General features: G+C 42.9%; 1 protein-coding gene across 1 annotated transcript in view; it reads left to right on the forward strand.

Moving 5' to 3' along the window:
* Positions 1–23,635, forward strand: part of AASDHPPT (aminoadipate-semialdehyde dehydrogenase-phosphopantetheinyl transferase) — a 61,988-nt gene that overhangs the window by 34,302 nt on the left and 4,051 nt on the right. The window contains exons 3-5 of the mRNA XM_075851583.1: positions 13,593–13,714; positions 17,267–17,425; positions 22,981–23,058. Of these exons, the coding sequence (XP_075707698.1) occupies positions 13,593–13,714; positions 17,267–17,425; positions 22,981–23,058 (359 nt within the window). The remainder of the gene's footprint in view (positions 1–13,592; positions 13,715–17,266; positions 17,426–22,980; positions 23,059–23,635) is intronic.

The raw sequence follows: 23,635 nt of genomic DNA on the forward strand, positions 1-23,635 counted from the left end.
GTGCCTGAAAAAGGACAGCACACGGACGTACATCCATGTGCTGTCCGTGATTCACGCAACAGTTGCTAAAGAAATGATGAGAAAAAGAAAAACGCCTCCTTCAGTTTATTTTGCTGACGTAAAAAACGTGTGACATACGCACGTACAAAACGCAGACACGCACCATACACTGATGTCACACGGAAATGCAACGCAGGAAAACGCAGCGTTGTTTACGATCGGATCGCAAAATGGACACGTTCATGTGAATAAGGCCTTAGGACTACCAGAAAATGTCAGCATACAGCATCGATGACACATTAACACATGGCAAAAACGTGTTGTACTTTTATGTTATTTACTTACATCTACCCAGGAAAAGATTTAGATAATAGTGGTTGGAAATGATGCATCATAGGAAATAATTGAGTAGAGTCTTGTGTTAATATGTCCCAAATAAAATAAAGCTTTAGGTTCTGTTCACATTACATTCGTGCCTTCTGTCAGATGTATACGTTGGGAGGATTTCTCAACATATACCTTGGATGGAAAGCTGTGATGTATGCCACTGTATACGAAAACAGTGACATATGTCACCCATTGGACCCCATAGTACAAAAAAGTAATAGTCTACTACGCTGTTCTATACAGCGAAAATCAAGGTCCAGAAAGTACTCTTTTGGCATATACTGGGTGAATGTGGACCTATGGATACGTTAAGCAAATGCAGCAGGAGCTTTTCCAGTGCATACACCCGACATAGTGCTCTAACGTGATGTGAACACAGCCGGGGTTTGGCCCTTTTATACTTCATTTGGGCTTCACATTAAAACGTAGATGAATTGGTCAAGATGCCAGTGGACTAATACTTATCCTGTCCTTCGTTACTGAGTCATCACATCCATAAAGAGCTACAGAAATACCATGACCTGGAGTGTTCCTACTTTTTGTTTTTATAGGGACATCCTTACAGTGGACAATCTCTTTAGACCTCTCATCCGTAACCTTTCTCATTCATTACCAAAGTAGATAATTCGCACAGCTTCCACAGTATGAAAGTTGCTTGTTTTGGTGCCAAAGGTCCAATTGCCACAAAATCTAGAAAAGGGAACCTAGCATGGCACTTTTGCAGTATGACAGGAAGTAGCTAGCCCCAATCCTGGGCCGATGAATCCCTAAGATGCCGCGGTCAATAGCGACCACAGCTTCTAAGTGGTTTGTAGCCCATGGCCCTCCCCCTTGCAACGCGATCGCAGGGTGCTAATGGTTGCTATGGAAACCGGAGGCCCAACAATCGCTTCCAGGTCTGCCATCTATGGAAGCCTACCAGGCCCTGCCATGGCCTAGTAGGCTGCCATGTTTTACAATAGCAGTCGGGTTCAGGGCTTCAAGTCCTCTAGTAGGACTAAAAAATAAAAAAAAAGTAAAAAAATGTATTAGAAAAATAAAAATGTAAACTCAAAAATCGCCTTTTTTCACTTATCAACTCCTTTATCATTGAAAAAATAAAAATAAATAAACCGTACATAATTGGTATCGCCGCGTATGTAACAAACTAAACTATAAAAATATTATGTTATTTATGCCGTGCAGTGAAAAAAAAAAGTGCCAGAATTGCTGTTTTTTGGTCACCTTGGAAAAAAAGTAATCAAAAAGTTGCATGTGTCCCAATATAACACCAAAAAGCTCCAGCTTGTCTCGCAAAGAAACAAGGACTTGCACAGCTTTGTTGACGGAAAAATAAAATAGTTATATCTCTTAGAACATGGAGATTCAAACAGAATTTTTTTTTTTTGCTGGAAGAAGTTGCAAAACATAAAAAAAAACGATATAAATTTGTCAGTTCCGGATTTGTACTGACACGCGGGATAAAGTTAACATGTCATTTATAACGCATGGTTAACGCTATAACATAAAACTGACAAAATTAGTTTTTTTGGTCACCTTGCCTCAAAAAAAAATAAACTAAAAAGTGATAAAAAATTGGCATTTACAGTATCCCAAAATGGTACCAAAAAAACTACAGCTAGTCCTTCAAAAAACAAGCTCTGACACAGCTCCATTAACAGAAAGAGGTGATTATAAAGGCCCTAATATTTGTGAACCAGGAAGGGGAGGGCCCAAGCACATCTGTTGGACGCGAGGGTGCCCGTATTGTACGAGGGCCTGTCGGGTCAACATACTCACTATACACCTAGGTAAATGCCTTGAAGGGTGTAGTTTCCAGAATGAGGTCACTTTTGGGGGGTTTCCACTGTTTTGATCCCTCAGCAGCTGTGCAAATGCGACATGGGCCCCAGAAACCAATCCAGTAAAATGTGCGCTCTAAATGGTGTTCCTCCCCTTCTAAGCCCTGTCGTGTGCCCAAACAGCAGTTTATGACCACGTATTACCCTACTCAGTAGAAATTGCTTTACAAATGTTGGGGGCTTTTTAGCTAACATCTTATTGGGGCAAAAAAATGTTTTCATTTTCTTGGCCCATTTTTAATAAATTCAGCAGAAAAAAAAAACTGTGGGGTCACAATGCTCACCATAACCCTTAATCAATTTCTCAAGGGATGTAGTTTCCCAAATGGGGGTCTTTTTAGGGTTTTCTTATGTTTTGGCACCTCAATGTCTCTGCAAACCTATATTGGTGCCTGAAAGCATCCTAATAAAATGGAGGCCCCAAAATACACAAGGTGCTCTTTTATGTCTGAGACCCTTATTGCAGTCAAGTAGCACACTAGACCACATATGGTATATTTAAAAAAAAAAAAATGCAGAATCTGGTAAATTAATATTGAGTTGTGTTTCTCTGTTAACACTTCCTGTGTTATAGAAATAATGGACTAAATTTTAATATCTGCAGAAAAAAAAGACATTTTCTAATATCACCTTTACTTTGCTTTAAAGGGGTATTCTCATCTTGATAAATAAACCTAAAAATTCAGAGATTCCCAACTCTGCCGTATCTAGCAGATTCGGGTGCGCGCACTAAGGCGGGATTCACACGACAGGGTTTCCCGGCCGGGTGCCGGCCGTTCATAAATCGGCCGGCACCCGGCTACTTTAGGAATAATAGACCCATAATGGGGCTATTCACACGACCGATTTTTGGACGGGCCGGGAAAACCGTCCGTCAAAAAATGGGACATTATGTAATAGCGGGGGTAGGAAATGGACAAGTGAGCCCTAATCTACCCGCCACTCTGTCCCTGCCTACTTGCAACGACCCGCCCTAGGCGACGGGGTACAACTGGGCGATGGTCCCTACGCTCAGTAAGTGCACGAGACAAACAGACAAGGGTACACAAAGCTAAGGGAAATGGGGCAGTTGCCCACGGCAACACCGTGAGCAACAAGAGTGGTGAACGAGCTGAGTCAAACCAGGAGTGTACGAGGTACCAAACGCCGAGCAGGAGAGTAGTCAGTAAGCCAGGGTCAGTATGGAGCAGGGTCAAATAGTTAGGAGCTGTAGCAGGGTCAGGAAACCACACGAGAAGAATCACAAGCAAAGGAGGAACAGGAAAGGCAGGTATAAATAGACAGAGGGCGGGAGCTAGCTCTGTCTGGCCAGGCTGCGATAGGCTCTCCCACTCCTAAGCCTGCCATCCTGAGTGGTGGAAGATCGAGTCAGTCTCAGAGACATAGACTCAGGTGCAGACTGATTACCTATGGGCGTATACACAGAAGTTGTGCCTGGCAGATCCTTTACAGTACCCCCCCTTTTATGAGGGGCCACCGGACCCTTACTAAGTGGACCTGGTTTATTGGGGAAACGAAGGTGGAACTTCCTGACCAATGCCCAAGCGTAAACATCCCGGGCGGGTACCCAAGTCCTCTCCTCAGGCCCGTATCCTCTCCAATGGACCAGGTACTGGAGGGAGCCTTGGACCATCTTGCTGTCCACAATCTTGGCCACCTCGAATTCCACCCCCTCAGGGGTGAGAACGGGAACAGGAGGTTTCCTCGAGGGAGCCAAGGACGGGGAGCAGCGTTTAAGGAGGGAGGCATGAAACACGTCGTGTATTCGAAAAGATGGGGGCAACTCCAGTCGGAAGGAGACAGGGTTTAGGACTTCAATGACCTTATACGGCCCTATAAACCGGGGAGCAAACTTCTTGAACGGGACCTTAAGGCGCAAGTTCCTAGACGATAACCACACCAGATCCCCGACCATAAACAAGGGGTTAGCAGAACGTCTTCTATCAGCCTGAGTTTTTTGTACGCTCTGGGACGCCTCTAGGTTCTTCTGAACCTGGGCCCAGACTGTGCACAGTTCCCGATGAATGACCTCTACCTCGGGATTGTTGGAACTACCAGGTGAAACGGAGGAGAACCGTGGATTAAACCCAAAATTACAGAAAAAGGGGGAGACCCCTGACGAGTTACTGACCCGGTTATTAAGGGAAAATTCGGCGAGGGGAATGAATGAGACCCAATCATATTGACAGTCATAGATAAAACACCTTAAATATTGTTCTAGAGATTGATTAGTCCTCTCGGTTTGGCCATTAGTTTCAGGATGGAAGGCAGAGGAGAAGGACAGATCAATCTCCAACTTTTTACAGAAGGCTCTCCAAAACAATGAAACAAATTGTACCCCTCTGTCCGAAACAATATTGACAGGGACCCCATGGAGACGCAGGATGTGTTTGACAAACAAGGTAGCTAACGTCTTAGCATTGGGTAGTTTCTTGAGGGGCACAAAGTGGCACATCTTACTGAAGCGGTCTACTACAACCCACACCACCGACTTGCCTTGAGATGGAGGCAAATCGGTGATAAAATCCATGGAGATATGGGTCCAAGGTCTTTGGGGAATGGGCAAAGAACGTAGTAAGCCCGCTGGTCGGGACCTGGGAGTCTTGGACCTAGCACAAACCTCACAAGCGGCGACGTAGGCCTTAACGTCTTTAGGCAACCCAGGCCACCAATAGTTTCTGGCAATGAGGTGTTTGGTACCCAGGACGCCTGGATGACCAGATAGTGCGGAGTCATGATTTTCCCTAAGTACCCTTAGCCGGAATTGCAGGGGAACAAACATCCCGGGCGGGTACCCAAGTCCTCTCCTCAGGCCCGTATCCCCTCCAATGGACCAGGTACTGGAGTGAGCCTTGGACCATCCTGCTGTCCACAATCTTGGCCACCTCGAATTCTACCCCCTCAGGGGTGAGAACAGGGACCGGAGGTTTCCTCGAGGGAGCCAAGGACGGGGAGCAGCGTTTAAGGAGGGAGGAATGAAACACGTCGTGTACTCGAAAAGACGGGGGCAACTCCAGTCGGAAGGAGACAGGGTTAAGTACTTCAATGACCTTGTATGGTCTTGGACGGGACTTTAAGGCGCAAATTTTTTGACGACAGCCACACCAGATCCCCGACCACAAACAAGGGGTTAGCAGAACGCCTCTATCTGCCTGAGTCTTTTGTATGCTCTGGGACGCCTCTAGGTTCTTCTGAACCTGGGCCCAGACTGTGCGGAGTCATGATTTTCCCTAAGTACCCTTAGCCGGAATTGCAGGGGAACAAACAGCTTGTCCTCAGGAAGGTTCCCGGGAGCTGAACCTTGATCAGCCGCAATTTCAGAGACTAAATCAGAATCAATAGAAGAAATGATTATACCAGGAGGCAAAATACAAGCAGGATCTTCCTCCGAAGGAGGGCTGGCCTTGAAGCTACGCGACAGTGCATCGGCCTTAATATTTTTAGACCCAGCCCTATAGGTAACCAAAAAGTTGAATCTAGTAAAAAATAGCGCCCATCGAGCTTGTCTCGGGTTTAGCCTCCGGGCAGATTCTAGGAAAACCAGATTCTTGTGGTCGGTAAGGACCGTTACCTGGTGCCTAGCCCCCTCCAGGAAGTGGCGCCACTCTTCAAATACCCATTTAATGGCTAAGAGTTCGTGGTTGCCAATATCATAGTTACTCTCAGTGGGCGAAAACTTCCTGGAGAAGTAGGCACAGGGACGGAGATGGGTATGGGACCTGGTACCCTGGGACAAGACAGCCCACACTCCCACCTCAGATGCGTCAACCTCCACGATAAATGGCTCCATTTGGTTGGGCTGAACCAGCACCGGGGCCGAGATAAAGTACTTCTACCACAAAATAAAGTTAACATGTTGTTTTAATTACACAGAGAATTCTATAAAAACAAAGCGCAAAAAACAATGGAGGAATCACTGTTTTTTTTAATTTTCTACCCCACAAATATGTTTTTCTCGTATCCTAGTACATTATATGGCACAATAAATGTTACGAAAAACTAACAACTCGTCCCGCAAAAAATAAAGCCCCCATAGGACTATAAAGATGGAAAAATAAAAAAGTTATGGCTTTTGGAAGGTGGGGAGGAAAAAACGAAAATGAAAATCTGGAAAATGACTGCGGCGGGAAGTGGTTAAAGCCCTCATTTACAGCTCCAATCTTAAGACTCGTTCAGACACAAGCCAACCCTTTAGACTCATTCACTTCAAAGTGAAATTAACTGAAAACGCCACAAAGAAACACAAACAAAATGAAGATATAATTGATCTAAATATCCACAAGAGAATATATCATAAACTAATACTGATTACGCCTCAAAAGTTGGTAACAGATTCTCTATAATGTTTTGAAAAAGAGACACGACATTGTAGAGCTGGGCCGTCTGCTAGCACAAATAATACAATGGGGAATCAATTTGTCTATTCTTTTGGCTTGCAGAAAGTGAACTTGTCCAATCAATTGGAAGGCAAACATTCAATCGAGTAGAAAATTGTTGAAACTCGCATTTCTCAATCCACGTATCTCAATATCACATATAAATCCACGTATCTCAATATCACATAAAAATCCACGTATCTCAATATCACATATAAATCCACGTATCTCAATATCACCTATAAATCCACGTATCTCAATATCACATATAAATCCACGTATCTCAATATCACATATAAATCCACGTCTCTCAATATCACATAGAAATCCACGTCTCTCAATATCACATATAAATCCACGTATCTCAATATCACCTATAAATCCACGTATCTCAATATCACATATAAATCCACGTATCTCAATATCACACATCAGTCCATTTTTGTTTCCTGCTGTCATAATGCAGAATATATGTAATAAAAATCAAATGGCAATTTTATGTTGGCTAGATCTGTGTATGATGCCTACACTGCTCCATGGTCTTTGCCTCAATTACACTACAACTTTAAGGCCTTATTTACACGAGCGCTGCGCATCTTGGACGTGAAAAACTGCAGTTTTTCACGTCCGAGGTGCATTCGTGCTCGGCGTTGCGGGGCGTGATGTCCCGCATCCCCCATAGTTGAGAATCTATGAAGGGATGTGTGATGCGTGAAAAGATAGGACATGTCCTATTTTCGCACGGACACTTCACACGGTCCGTTGAAACAACGGCTATGTGAACGGCCACATTGAATTACATAGGTCCGTGGGACGGCCGCTGTTTCAACGGCCGTCCCACGGACGTTTAACACGTTCGTGTGAATCAGGCCTTATTGTTGAACAATAAAGGCCACATTGTGGTGCCCAGTATTTTTCTGTGTGCATGAGGATTAAGGCCGGGTATTCACCTAGAAGTATAAACCTGCCGCTTGTTCTAAAGAAAACCATAGCCTTAGCATGGACTACTAATAAAGAATTCTGTCTGGCAGACATCAAGACCCCTGCTGGATTTCTACCATCCTCCTAGAACTCATAGTTTAAAGTGTAAGTAAACTTTTAAAAATGTTTGACATATCATACGTTAGAAGTTTTGATCAGTGGGAGTCCAATCACTGAGACTCCCACTGATCGCTAAAATGAAGCGGCAGAAGTGCTCGGAAAGCCAAGCGATTGGTGTACGGGCTCATAGTCTTTCTATTGAGCCCATACACCGTTCCACCGATGCCTCTACCCTTTGCCAGTCCTTACACGGTTACCCATTCACTTTAGAATACAATGTACACCTCTTACTCTCCCCCACAAACCTCTCCACAGTGCTGCACCTCCTTACATCTCCTCCCTCATCTCTGTCTACCACCCTACCCGTGCTCTATGTTCTGCCAACGACCTTAGATTAAAATCCTCCAGGACTTTCCTTGTGCTGCACCCGTCCTCTGGAATGCGCTACCCCAGACAATCACATTAATTCCCAACATCCAGAGTTTTAAGCGTGCCCTGAAAACACATCTTTTTAGACAGGTCTATAACATTTCCTAATCTGATGCCTTTCCTTGTCCCCACTATTACATGAGTCCTCAGAACCTGACCCCCTCATTCAGCAGTATCCCCCACACTCCTTACACCCTAATGCACTTCATGTCTGTCATACACAGACACTGGCTGGTGACCGGCTCATGCAGCTTTATGTTACTACCCCATGGGTATAAAAGATGGCTGGACCATTGCACGGATCGAGCTTTTTTAGAATTTCTTGTCTCCCTTAATTCCTCACAGATTGTAAATTCTTGCGAGCAGGGTCCTCACTCCTCTTGTTTGAATTGTGACTTTGTTTTGTCATCATATAATGTCTGATATTGTCTGTACATGTTCCCTCTGATTTGTAAAGTGCTGAGGAATATGTTGGCGCTATATATAAATAATTATTATATGCCCTATGGATATGACATAGCGGATCCCCCTCTTTAGACCTCTCTCTATAAGGCAGATTTTTTCATGCATTTTTTATGCCAAAGCCAGAATTGGATCTAGGGGTGGAGACACTTCAAAGCCTTCCTTTATACATTTCTTCTGGTTAGGTTCCGTTCCTGGTTTTGACTCAAAGGTGTTTTCCAGGCAGTAAAAATTGATGGCCTATCCTCAGGATGGGCCATCAATAGGTGATGGGTCGGGGTCCGACTCCCGGAAGTCCCGCCGATCAGCTGTTTTTAAGGGGGCGCAGAGCTTGTATGAGCGCTGCTTCCCCTTCATTTATACTTGCTCACTGTGAATCATCGACACATTTAGAGGTGATTCACAGGTATTGCAGCCTTCTCCTATTCACTTCAATGGGAGGAGAAGCCTGCAATACCTGTGAAAAGCCGCTAAATGCACTCCCTTCAAAACAGCTGATCAGCTATTGATGGCCTATCCTCAGGATAGGCCATCAATTTTTACTGTCTGGAAAACCCCTTTAACCCCTTCCCGACATCCACCCTGTATAGATCACGACCTGAGTCCGCGCCATAAGTTGCGTGTGTCGACTATATGTTACATGAAGGCTCCCAGGTCGGCAATCTTTGTGCTCCTAGTAAGGCTGAGTTCACATGGGGCGGATACACTGCGTAAAAGCAGTCCGGGCGAAAAACAGCACCAAACTGTGTTGCAGTTTTTTGTCCGGAATGTCAGCTTCATAATTCTCCCATTCAAATATTTTTTCTGACTTGCATTTCTTGCGAACCCACCGCAAAACACGCAGCAACTGCTATTTGTTGTTTGTTGCATTGAATTCAATGGGGAAAACCCGCCACAAGTAAGCAGCGGTTACGCAAATACAATTGACATGCTGCGGAATAAAATTGCACCGCAGGTCAATTTCCAAGCGTTTTTTTCCGCTCAATATTTACGCAGCGTGTGGATGAGATTTTATCTATCTCATCCACTCTGCTGCTACTGTATTTGCTGCGCATTTTCCGCAATAAATTCTGTTGCGGAAAATCCGCCGTATTTATGCAACGTGTGAACTGTGACCCTAAGGCCTGCCAGAGGCTTGTAAAAATCACTATATACTGAAATACATTAGTATAGCAGTATATGGTACAAACGATTGCTGGATGAAGGTTCCTAGGAGTAACTAGTAAAAAAACAGCTGAAAAAATTATATCCCAAAAAGATATGGAAAAAAATTAATAAATCAAGATGTCTGGTATCGCTGCGTCCATAAAAGTCCTAGCTTACAATATAACATTATTTGACCTACACAGTGAATGTAGTAAAAAAAAAAAGAAAAGAACTGTAGAATTGCTGCTTGTTGATTTCCTCGTCTCCCATCCCACAAAATTTTTTATAAAAAGTCTTAGGCACCTCAAAATCGTACTAATAAAAACTACAGCTCGCCCCGCAAAAATTAGGCTCTGCGTACACCGCTCAATCGGGAGAAATGTGGTGACAAAACAAAATTTATTTTTAACAATAAATTTTTTCCTTGTAAATGCAGTAAAACATAAGAAAGAAACATAAATTTGGTATCACCGTAATCGTATTGACCCGCAGAATAAAGTTAACATGTAATTTTTACCACACGTAAATGCTGTAAAAACTAAACCTAATAACAATGGGGCAATCACTGTTTTTTTTGCTATTCCACTACACAATTTTTTTTTTTCCAGTATCCCAGTACATTTTATGTTACAATAAGTGGTGCCGAGAAAAACTACAACTCGTCCCGCAGAAAATAAGCCCGCATATGGCTATATATAAACGGAAAAATAATGCTATGGCTTTTGTAAGGTGGGGAGGAAAAAGTAAAAATAAAAATTGCTGCGGAGGGAAGGGGTTAAAAAAAAGCATTGAAAATCTGCATCAAATCTGCACTTTGTGAACAAGGCCTAAGCCAGAATTTGAATGCTACGTATCCAGTTGTAGGGGCAATGTATAGTCAGACGACAGGGGTTAAAGAACCTGGACTTTATGAGACAGATGTCAATCCCAAGTGGCTGTGGCTTGTGCTGCTTAGCCAATGGCAAAGTCAAATGTGAAGAACTCCCAATGAGGAGCGTCCAGTTTTCTCTGGAGTTTCCCTTTAATGCAGAGATTGATCCTAATAACCCTATATTAGTGTGCTATAAATAAATGATGCATGTAAGCCGCAGATGTCCGTGATCTCAGACATGAAGAGACTTAGACTGTGACCTCTTAATAAAGCTGCTTCCTGGGATTTCTTGACTGTAAGCTAGGATATAGTATTTCACCACCGCAACACCTGTATTCCCTGCCGTATACGTATCTATCCTTCCTGATTGTTAATGTACATGTGGGCCATTTGTGGTGCATCATCGATCAAGATTCTCTTTCCCCATTCCCTCGTCAGTTATGTACATTTCATCTGAGACGTCTACAAGGCTCCGATTACGAGCCTTGTAATTGGATGAAAAGTGAGGTGGGGGCTATCTGCATGGTTTTGCTCATTTTAAATAGTAGGGGGCGGGGGTTGCATAGGTTTTTATAGCAGAACAAATTAACCCGTGTAACAGATTTTCTGTTTAATTCATTCACTTCTGCATTATCTTTGGTCCGTCTTTCAAATCCGACTATTACTGTCGTCATCTTGAAACCATTGATTTGCTACATAATTAACTATTGATCCCGGTAATAGGTTAAAGCTGCAGGAAGGTTCCAAAAATTACATTTCATCAAAGTCCTGAACTTTAACGAAAATATACTCATCTGCTTTCTCCTTTAGCAAAATGTCAATGTGTACGTTAATCTAAATAAAGCTTTAGAGGCCGGAATTTCATTTTCCCATTCTTTCATTCATGGGAAGGTTGTAGATCTCATGGAAATGGATTATTCTAAAATTCATCCTGTAGACACGAGGTTCTCAAACGGGGCTCCAGGGAAAGCAGGGGTTACCTAAATGTCATCTTGGTAATGGCTATTGGAGAAACGCACTAAGTCTATGTTTTTATCTCTTTTTTTTTTTTTGGGGGGGGGGGTCTGAATTAGTTTAGGGTTCTGGGGTCTAAGTTTATTTTATGGGCTAGCCTGTAGTCTGAATTAACTGTTGTGGTTTGGGATCTAAATTAAACTTAGAGGTCTGTTGTGAAGTCCTAATAAATTTAGAGGACTAGTCTGGAGTCTGGATTAGTTGAGGGACCTGAAAGAGGATCTGTCACCAAGTCCTAACATCCAACTTACATATATTACCTTTAGCCCGCTTTCTCCGTGTTTGCAGCGCTGTTTTTCTTTTTGTTCTGCTCCCTCCCGTTCCTGAGTAATGATGCTCCATACATTAGGCACCCAATATGCTAATTAGCTGTAGTTAGCCAGTGAATCTCCCTGGGTGGAGCCATCTTCACTGCTTATGGCGCTGTCCAATCAGGCAGGATCTGTTTTGTTACGAGGCAGCTTATACGGCAAGTCTTGCCGAGCGAGACCATGCTGGGCAAGACTTCTAATCCAACACATTTGTCATACGCTGCCTCGTGCTGATTGGACAGCTTCAGGAATGGAGGAGCAGCGAGGAAGCCGGCTAAAGGTCATATATGTAAATTGGATGTTAGGACCTGGTGACTTCTCCTTTAAACATTACTTGTTTTTAGCATTTTTTGTCTTTCGAAAAAAAAAATTGGTAAGGGTTCCACAAGATTTTTTTCCCCCCGTAGTTTCCCATTGATAAAAAGATTTGGAATCACTGGTCTAATGTGTATGTCCAGTTTATCTGTTCACCCAATAAGAAGGCGCTAGAATGTTAAAGCGGACCTGTCCCCTCTCCTGACATGACTATTTGAGCAGATACTTGTATTCCCCATGAAATAACAACTTTGGAGAATCTTTTCTTAGAACTCTACATTGTGCCATTCCTCTGTTTATTCCTCCTGGAAATGTAAGAATAATGTGATAGCTGGGTGTTCTTGTCGACGAGGCGTGACTTTTGTACTCTGTAAACTTTGTAAAAAGCTTAGAGTTTTATTGCAATCTCGTGGAAATCTACAGACAACATGGTGATGCCACAATGAGTTGTGCTATAAAACGAAGTCTACTCTGCTAAATCTGTATATTTGTAAGGCCTTATTCACACATCCATGTTTTTTCATGGAGCGTATGTCCGCTGCGTGATCAGACTCGCCCATTGTAGTGGGTGCTTGAAAAACTTAGACTGCACAAGGGCGACATATGTGTGCTGTCCGTTTTTCACCCATCAGTTGCTAAAGGAATGCAGAGAAGGAAAGAAAGTAATACCAGGAAGAGCTCACAGAGGAAAAACATGGAAACCCCACTGACGCAATACGGAAAGTCATACGCATGAAAAACTGCCCGTTTTTTGTGGATGCAAACGGACCCGCTCGTGTGAATAAAGCCTAACTCTGAAAGCGGCTACATCTTAAGAGACTATAAGAATCGCTCATCTCTGTGAGGCTGGGGCTGCTCTTTTTGTGACCGTTGCTTTGGATATATTGTAGCATGAAACTTTCATACAATTTTCATGTGATCAAATACGAAGGACATGGGGTGAAAAAAAGTTTGTTCTTCGAGGATTGGATGAACATTTATTCCAAGTACTCTCTACCACAGCCGCTGCCTCGGTGCTGTACGTCTCTGCTGCGTAGAGGGAAATCCCAATTGGAAGTGAGCGGAGTCCTTGCTCTCCCCGAGATGATTGGGTTTGTTGTTACGATGTGTAATATCTGACAGGTCCTGATAATTCCCATGCACGTTACATTTCTGTATAAAGCATGGCTTCCTCCGGCAGAATATCCAGGGGCTTTGAGTTGTGATCTCAGGATGAAGCTTCCACTACTATACAGAGTAATTGATATAAATGACAGGGCTCTAGCGCTGTGGTAAATCTTCAGCTTGATTCTCCCATTTCCGAGCTGCAGTTTATTTGAACAAGGTCGCATTGGCTTGTTAAAAGTGAGAAGTATAATATTTATTCAGACCATTTCAATTTATGTTTGCCATTTTTCAGGCAGCGGCTCCACAGAAGAGTTCTTTCGTATCATGCACCGCCAGTTTACGGAAAGAGAGTGGCACTCTATCAAGAGTATGGGAAGTGACTGGGCGCAACTCGACATGTTCTACAGGCACTGGGTAAATCATTGCTGGCAAATAATGGCTGCATGAGATAAACGGATGACTGCACAGCGTGTGACGGAGGCAAGTGAGGAAGTTTAGACAATTTGTAGGCATTTACCTATAGGGTGGGGACACACACGGCGTAAACACTGCGGATTAATTGCGAAAAATCCGCAGAATATTACAGTAGCAGCAGAGTGGGTGATATTTCAACAAATCTCGTCCCCACACTGCGGTAAATTTCCGCCCAAAAAACGCACATAAATTGACTACCTCAACCCCAGCACGTCAATTAATTCTGCGGATACGCAACTCTTTTGTTTCGGGTGAATTCAATGGGGTGCTTAAACCCGCAACATAGCAGTGCGTGCTGCGATATTTGCGGCGGAATCACAGCAATTCGCCGCAAAAATCGCAAGTAAGAAAAAATAAATAAAGTTATACTTACGCAGAGTTCCCTGCTTCTTCTCCAGTACGGCCTCCCTGGATGACATTGCATGCCATGCCATCCAGGGAGGCCGGAGCGGACGTTGGAGGAGAGAGTGGGTAAGTATGTGCGATCATTTACGCAGCGGAATGTACACCCTAAATAACGCACCACAGTGTGGTGCGTTATTTCGGATGGCAATCCCTGCAGTGTTCAGCTGCGCAGTTTAACGCAGTGTATCCGGACTGAATACGCTGTGTGTCTTCCTACCCTTAATTTCCAGTTACTTATGTAGCACTGACATTACAACACTATACATAGATTGTAGTCACTCTTCCATCAAAATGATGGATCCCACCTCAAGTCAATAGATCGGAAACTACGTTGTGGCCTCTAACTTAAATGGAAGCCACGATGCAGATGTGACCATAGCCTTATATATAATTATTATTATTGTGATTGCTCTCTTATGGAGTGTTGTAAAGCCGCCGCCACCGGACTCTGGAGCAGTGGAAACATGTTCTGTGGAGTGATGAATCACGCTTCTCTATCTGCCGGTCTGTTGGACGAGTCTGGGTTTGGTGAATGCCAGGAGAACATTACCAGTCTGACTGCATTGTGCCAAATGTAAAGTTTGGTGGAGGAGGGATAATACTATGGGGGTGTTTTTCAGGGGTTGGCCCCTTATTTTCAGTGATGGGAAATCTTAATGCTTCAGCATACCAAGACGTTTTGGACAATTGTAGCTTCCAACATGGTGAGAAGAGTTTGGGGTTCGGCCCTTTTCTGTTCCAGGATGACTGTTCCCCAGTGCACAAGGCCCATAAAGACATGGTTGGGGGAGTTTGTGGGGCCAGTCAAGTTCTTCCACACCAGAGTCCTGACCTCAACCCCATTCAACACATTTGGGATAAACTAAAACAGAGATTGCGAGCTCGGCCTTCTCCAACATCAGTGTCTGACCTCACAAATGCTCTTCTGGATGAACGGGCAAAAATTCCCACAGACACCCCAAAATCTTGTAGAAAATCTTCCCAGAAGAGTGGAAGATGTTTTAGCTGCAAAGGGGGGACCAACTCTAAATTAATACCTATGGATGTAGAATGGGATGTCATAAAAGCTCCTGTAGGGGTAATGTGTAAGTCTCTGAATACTTTTGGTGTGTGTGTGTGTGTGTGTGCGTGCGTGTGCGCGTGCGTGCGTGCGTTTTTTGAAGGAAATAAGTATTTGATCCCTTGCTGATTTTGTAAGTTTGCCCACTGTCAAAGACATGAACAGTCTACAATTTTTAGGCTAGGTTAATTTTACCAGTGAGAGATAGATTATATAAAAAGAAAATCACATTGTCAAAATTATATATATTTATTTGCATTGTGCACAGAGAAATAAGTATTTGATCCCTTTGCCAAACAAGACTTAATACTTGGTGACAAAACCCTTGCTGGCAAGCACAGCAGTCAGACGTTTTTTGTAGTTAATGATGAGGTTTGCACACATGTTAGATGAAATTATGGCCCACTCCTCTTTGCAGATCATCTGTAAATCATTAAGATTTCGAGGCTGTCGCTTGGCAACTCGGATCTTCAGCTCCCTTCATAAGTTTTCTATGGGATTAAGGTCTGGAGACTGGCTAGGCCACTCCATGACCTTAATGTGCTTCTTTTTGAGCCACTCCTTTGTTGCCTTGGCTGTATGTTTCGGGTCAATATCGTGCTGGAAGATCCAGCCACGAGCCATTTTTAATGTCCTGGTGGAGGGAAGGAGGTTGTCACTCAGGATTTGACGGTACATGGCTCCATCCATTCTCCCATTGATGCGGTGAAGTAGTCCTGTGCCCTTAGCAGAGAAACACCCCCAAAACATAATGTTTCCACCTCCATGCTTGACAGTGGGGACGGTGTTCTTTGGGTCATAGGCAGCATTTCTCTTCTTCAAACACGGCGAGTTGAGTTAATGCCGAAGAGCTAAATTTTAGTCTCATCTGACCACAGCACCTTCTCCCAATCACTCTCAGAATCATCCAGATGTTCATTTGCAAACTTCAGACGGGCCTGTACATGTGCCTTCTTGAGCAGGGGGACCTTGCGGGCACTGCAGGATTTTAATCCATTACGGCGTAATGTGTTACCAATGGTTTTCTTGGTGACTGTGGTCCCAGCTGCCTTGAGATCATTAACAAGTTCCCCAGTGTAGTTTTCGGCTGAGCTCTCACCTTCCTCAGGATCAAGGATACCCCACGAGGTGAGATTTTGCATGGAGCCCCAGATCGATGTCGATTGACAGTCATTTTGTATGTCTTCCACTTTCTTACTATTGCACCAACAGTTGTCTCCTTCTCACCCAGCGGCTTACTTATGGTTTTGTAGCCCATTCCAGCCTTGTGCAGGTCTATGATCTTGTCCCTGACATCCTTAGAAAGCTCTTTGGTCTTGCCCATGTTGTAGAGGTTAGAGTCAGACTGATTAATTGAGTCTGTGGACAGGAGTCTTTTATACAGGTGACCATGTAAGAGCTGTCTTTAATGCAGGCACCAAGTTGATTTGGAGCGTGTAACTGGTCTGGAGGAGGCTGAACTCTTAATGGTTGGTAGGGGATCAAATACTATTTCTCTGTGCACAATGCAAATAAATATATATAATTTTGACAATGTGATTTTCAGTTTTTTTTTAAATATAATCTATCTCTCACTGGTAAAATTAACCTAGCCTAAAAATTCTAGACTGTTCATGTCTTTGACAGTGGGCAAACTTACAAAATCAGCAAGGGATCAAATACTTATTTCCTCCACTGTATATATATGTCCTCCTGAGATGAATGACTTAATCATGGGCTCCATCTTTGCCGCAATGTTGGTGGTACACAGCAGTCGTAGTGTTTCAGTGACAAGCATATGTTTCTCACTAGGGGGAGAAGAGGTTTGTGGCAACATTTTTATCCATCAGATAATTCTCTGCTTCTTTTTATGTTTTTCTGACATAACACTATATACATTATTCATACCAAGAAGTGAAACATTTATAAGGTTGAATGCACAGACATGAAGGGATTTTGATATGATGACAACTATGGTAAATAAAACATTGAATTTTGTGACAACCACAAAATCTATCTTGGCATCATGTGTGTGTTTGCGGTTTCAGGCACTGAAGGAAAGCTTTATAAAAGCCATAGGGGTCGGCCTCGGCTTTAACCTGCAAAGAATTCAATTTGAGGTGTCACCCTTACACATGGATATGGGACAGGTTTACACACAGACCAAAATGTGGCTCGATGATGAGGAGGAAGATTGGTCCTTTGAGGTAAGAGTACATCTCATTCCAGTTGCATCTTTAATGTAGACCTGAAATGCAAACTTGAAAAATTAGATTTATAGCAAGGATTTGACCGTCTCCCTAACCACAGTATGCTCGTGGATGAAGATGTCCACATCTGCGTTGGAGCCTCCGTTTTTTTTCGTCAAAACTTTGGACGCCTCATTGGAATCCTGAGTCAATGGGGTCTGTCAGGAGTGGGGGGTGGGGCGCTGGTATCCATCGTGTATTTTTTAAATTCTTGCTAAAACCTGCACAATTTTTAAGTGTGTTTTTTATGAGCATTTGTGGTAGCTTTTTTTTAAATTTACTTTGCAACGTTTTGAACATGCGACTTGCTGGCGCTTTAGAAGTCTCATAGAGGAGCCTTTGGGAAAAACGCCCCACCGAGAGCGTGCTGCGTTTTGAAAACAAGGTTATTATCCTAAAAAAGGCCACCAAAACGCCACAAAGAAAAACGCATTGTTTGTAGTTAATTTTATGTTTCACTTTAGACTTTAATGGAACGTCTGGCCGCAGCAGATTTTTTGGCCTAGAAATAACGCCACGACAAACATGGCGTCTTCCGGGAACAACGCTGTGAAACACAGCCGAAAGGGTAATTGCACCTTCGCAACTTTTATTTATTTTCGCTCCATTGAATCTAAAATAAAAAATGAAGCATCTTTGCGTATAATTTTGATTAACAATCTCCATTTGGTGTGTACAGCTCGTATGAAGACGTAACTTATGCGCACTAGGAGGATGTAACTGCTGCTCCATGGTTATAGACCACAAACAAACCCTGTCTGATCCAGCAGTCATATAGTACTCCCCTTCTTGTATCGGACATCCATATAAGAAAGGGTTCTGTACATTTACACTATTTTTTGATCGATACATCCGTAGGAGGGCTTGTTTTTTTGCAAGATGGGTTGTTGTTTTTAATGGCACCATTTAACCCCTTCCCGCCGGATCACGTATATAAACGTCATTAAAATCGGTGGCTTACCGCCTTTTCACGTAAATATACGTCATGGAGATGAAGCTGGCTCAGGAGCTGAGCCAGCGACATCACCACCGGGTAACAACTGTATGTTACAGCTGGCACCCTAAGGTATCGGCCAGGACCGGAGCTAGCCTCCGATCCGACCGATTAACCCCTCACATGCTGCGTTCAATAGAGATCGCAGCATGTGAGGAGTTTATAGCCACCGGCACCCCAGCAACGTGATCGCTGGGTTGCCGGTGGCTGCAAAGGCGATCGGAGGGCTAATGCTTACCTCCCGATCAGCCTGTAACGGAATCCTCCTATGCCCCGTCGTCGGCGGGGCCCAGGAGGCTTCCGGTAACATCGGCAAGATGGCGCCGGCTCAGCTTCCGGCTCAGAAGCTGAGCCGCCGTCATCAGCAGTGGGTGTCCGCTGTATGTTACAGCGGACACCCCGATCTATCGCCAGGAACCGGAGCTAGCTCCGATTCCTTGCATTAACCCCTTCGATGCAGCGATCCATTGTGATCGCTGCATCCTAGAGGTTTGTAGAAAATCGGCAGCCTTGCCATGCGATGGCAAGGCTGGCGACTGCTACCATGGCAACAGGAGCCCTAACAATGGACTCCTGTCTGCCATTACGTAAGCTGATTAGGCCCCGCCCAGAGGCGGAGCCTGATCGGCTTGCTGTCAGTGAACAACTGACAGTTCCAATACATTGCACTACATAGGTAGTGCAATGTATTAGAACATCAAACAAATAGTTGGACATTCAAGTCCCCTAGTGGGACTAAAGAAAAGTGTAAAAAAAAGTGTAAAAAAAGTAAAAATAAAAGTTGGAAAACATACAATAAAAGTTTCAAATAATAACACAAAACACAATCGCCCTTTTTCCCTTATAAGTCATTTATTATTGAAAAAAATAATAAAGCCATACATATTTGGTATCGCAGCGACCGTAACGACCTGAACTATAAAAACATTATGTTATTTATCCAGCGCAGTGAACGCCGTAAAAAAAAACCTCAAAAACACTGCCATAATTACTGTTTTTTTTGGTCACTGTCTTCCAAAAATTGAAATAAAAAGTGATCAAAAAGTCGCATGTATCCAAAAATGGTACCGATAAAATCTATACCTCGTCTCGCAAAAAAAACAAGCCCTCACACAGCTCCATCGATGAAAAAATGTAAAAGTTATGGCTCTCACAACTTGGCGACAGAAAAAATACATTCTCTTTCCAAAAGTAATTTTATTGTGCAAAAAGTTATAAAAAAGTTCTATAAATTTGGTATCGCCGGAATCGTACTGACCCGCAGAATGAAGGTAATATGTAGTTTATAACGTACGGTGAACGGTGTATATAAAAAAAAAAGTGGCACAAGCTGGGCATGACATTTGACACTGAATTGGCATATCTAGGGAAACATTTTAATTTGTACCTTCCGCAGCGCAATCATTTATGGAAAAGACACGTGGGGTGAAAATGCTCACTACACCTCTTAATGAATGCCTTGAGGGGTGCAGTTTCCAAAATGGGGTCACTTCTCAGGGGTTTCTTTTATTATTTCACATCAAAGCCTCTGCAATTGTGAACCAATACTTTATAAGGCGCCAAATTAGGCCTCAATATTACATGGTACTCTTTCACTCCTGAGCCCTGTCGAATGTCCAGGCAAAAGATTAGGGCCACATGTAGGGTGATTCTAAAACAGGGAAACACCGCATAATAATTGAGAGCTGTCTTGTTATGGTGGCACAAGCCGGGCACCACATATTGGCGTATCTAAGGAAAAATTCCCATTTTCATTCTCCCACATCGTGTGCACATGAATTTCTGCAAAACACCTGTGGGGTTAACATGCTCACTACACCCCTAGGTGAATACCTTTAGGGTGTTGTTTCCAAAATGGGGTCACTTCTGGGGGGGATCCACTGTTTTGGTCCCACAGGGACTTTGCAAATGCAACATAGCGACCAGAAACCAAATGCAGCAAAATCTGTACACCAAAAGCAAATGGCGCTCCTTCCCTTCTGAGCCCTGCCGTGTGCCCAAACAGCATTTTACGACCACGTGTGGGGTATTGCCGTACTCCAGAGAAGTTGCTTTACAAGCGTTGGGGTTCTTTTTTTCCTTTATTTGTTGAGAAAATTAAAAATTTGGAGCTAAAGCTACGTCTTATTGAAGAAAAAGGATTTTTTTTATTTTCACTGCCCAATTCTAATAAAATCTATGAAACACCTGTGGGGGCAAAATGCTCACTACACCCCTAGATGGATTCCTCAAGGGGTGTAGTTTTCTCAATGGAGTCACTTTTTTGGCGTTTTCACTGTTTTGGTTCCTTAGGGGCTTTGCAAATGCGACATGGCCTCCACAAACCATTCCTGCTAAATTTGAGCTCCAAAAGCCAAATGGCGCTCTTTCCCTTCTAAGCTCCGCCGTGTGTCCAAACATCCGTTTATAACCACATGTGGGGTATTGTTTTACTCGGGAGAAATTGCTTTACAAATGTTGTGGTGCTTTTTCTCCTTTAGTCCTCGTGGAAATTAGAAAAAATTAGCTAAACCTACATAATCTTTGAAAGAATGACGATTTTTATTTTCACGGCCTACTTCCAATAATTTCTGCAAAAAACCTGCGGAGTCAAAATGCTCACTATACCCCTAGATAATTTCCTCAAGGGGTGTAGTTTCCAAAATGGGGTCACTTTTGGTGGATTTCCACTGTTTTGGCACCGAAAGAGCCCTTGAAACCTGACATGGTGCCTAAAATATTTTCTAATAAAAAGGAGGCCCAAAATCCACTGGGTGCTCCTTTGCTTCGGAGGCCGGTGCTTCAGTCCAGTAACACGCTAGGGCCACATGTGGGATATTTCTAAAAACTGCAGAATCTGGGCAATAAATATTGAGTTGCGTTTCTCTGGTAAAAACTTCTGTGTTACAAAAAAAATAGAATAAAAATGAATTTCTGCAAAAAAAAAATGAAATTTGAAAATTTCACCTCTACGTTGCTTTAATTCCTGTGAAACGTTTAAAGGGTTAAGAAACTTTCTAAATGCTGTTTTGAATACTTTGAGGGGTGAAGATTTTAAAATGGGGTGACTTTTTGGCGGTTTCTAATATATAAGGCCCTAAAAGCCGCTTCACAACTGAACTGGCCCCTGTAAAAATAGCCTTTTGAAATTTTCTTGAAAATGTGAGAAATTTCTGCTAAAGTTCTAAGCCTTGTAACGTCCTAGAAAAATAAAAGGATGTTCAAAAAACGATGCCAATCTAAAGTAGACATATGGGGGATGTTAATTAGCAACAATTTTGTGTGGTATAACTGCCTGTCTTACAAGCAGATACATTTACATTTAGAAAAATGCTAATTTTTGCAATTTTTCACCAAATTTTGGTGTTTTTCACTGGTAAATATTGAATTTATCGACCACATTTTTCCACTATCATAAAGTCCAATGTGTCACGAGAAAACAATCTCAGAATCACTTTGATAGGTAAAAGCGTTCCGGAGTTATTACCACATAAAGTGAAATATGTCAGATTTGAAAAAATGGGTCTGGTCCTGAAGGCCAAAATGAGCTTGGTCCTGAAGGGGTTAATGTACCGGGAAACTGATAAATATTATTTCTAAGGTGAAATGGGAAAAAAAACCGGTGGTTCCTCCATTGTTTTTTGGGGTTTGTGTTTGCTGTTCAGTAAGATAACTTTATTCTAATCAAATACAGGGTAACAAAATGTCTAAAAAATAAGTGAAATGTTGCAACTTTGACTTTTTGCAAATGTCAGCAGTGGGACCCCCCACGTATCGGACGTTTATGGTTCTGTATATCCTAACGATATCTGTTGTGGGAAAATCCTAGGGGTTAAAGTGGACTTATAATCCTAGGATACCTCATGAAGTAATAGAAGACTAAAACATAAAACCTTACTGAAATATAATTTGGAAAATTTTTTTAAAAAAAAACCTCTAATTTCTTGAAGCTCTGTCTCTTTAAGACCTGAGTCAACCTCGATTCTCCACTGGCGGCATGTGTACAGTGATCTGTGCCGCTATCTTACTTTTTTCTGGCGGTTATTATACTGTATTTGCAGCAATTCCTGTTTGTTTTGGAGGAAGAGGCTAGAAGAAGCATAGGTAGAGGTAAATCCTGTCACAGCTTTCTTCCGCATCAACTCTGCACTGATTTTTTTTCCGCTTCATGTGGATGTGGTTTTGACCCCATCAACAATAATTCAATTGTACTTTGCTGCGGATTTGTGGTGCGAAATCCGCACCAGACAATTGCTATGGTCTAAGCTGGGCAATGCTGGAGGACTTGAAGCAGGGGATCATTGCATCTCCTAGACCCAAATTATACCTGGAATTCGGTGAGTTTTATATGTTTCTTGTTTTCATTTACTTCATGTAACAGGGGCAACTATAGTGTTATATTTTTTTCAGTGTTTTGTGTAAAAATTTTAGAAGAATATTTTTCGGCAATTTTCACAAAATCTCAACTGAGAAAATGACACTTGAGAACATACCCTTACATTGTGCAACTTACCCAGCTTTTCCCATGTTTTTTTTACAGGAAATTCTCCTAGATGAGAAGCATCATGTGGCTGTTGCTTTGGGCAGCCCAGGCACAAAGAAACCCTCCAAATCACAGGTACGATAATAACAATACTTTTATAATACATGATGAGTATATAATGAAGTCCTGGTTTTAAGATAATACAATACTTAATATTAGTAGATATAACACAGACTTCCATATACGGGTGTTTAATTTATATTTATGCAACAGATCTTGCAAACTGAAAATATAACAGTAGTCTGGATGTGTATTGGAGCAGCAATGTGTATGTATAGTATGGACCTTCCCTTATAACAGCAGTTTGCATGTGTGGTCTGAAGCATCCCCTATAACAGCAGTCTGGATGTGTATTCTGGACCTCTCTCTATAACTGCAGTCTGGATGTGTAGTCTGACCTCCCTCTTTAACTGCAGTTGGGATGTGTATGTAGTCTGGACCGCCCCCTATAACAGAAGTCTGGAGGTGTAGTCTGACCTCCCCCGATACAGCATTCTGACTGTGTAGTCTAGTCTTTCCTGTATAGCAGCAGTCTGCCTGTGTAGTCTGGACCTCCCGCTGCAACAGCAATCTGGATGTGTTGTCTGGACCTCCCACTATAACAGCAGTCTGGATGTGTTGTCTGGACCTCCCGCTATAACAGCAGTCTGGA

The sequence above is a fragment of the Rhinoderma darwinii genome, chromosome 2 (genome assembly GCF_050947455.1).
Source record: "Rhinoderma darwinii isolate aRhiDar2 chromosome 2, aRhiDar2.hap1, whole genome shotgun sequence".
In the NCBI taxonomy this organism is placed as follows: Eukaryota; Metazoa; Chordata; class Amphibia; order Anura; family Rhinodermatidae; genus Rhinoderma; species Rhinoderma darwinii.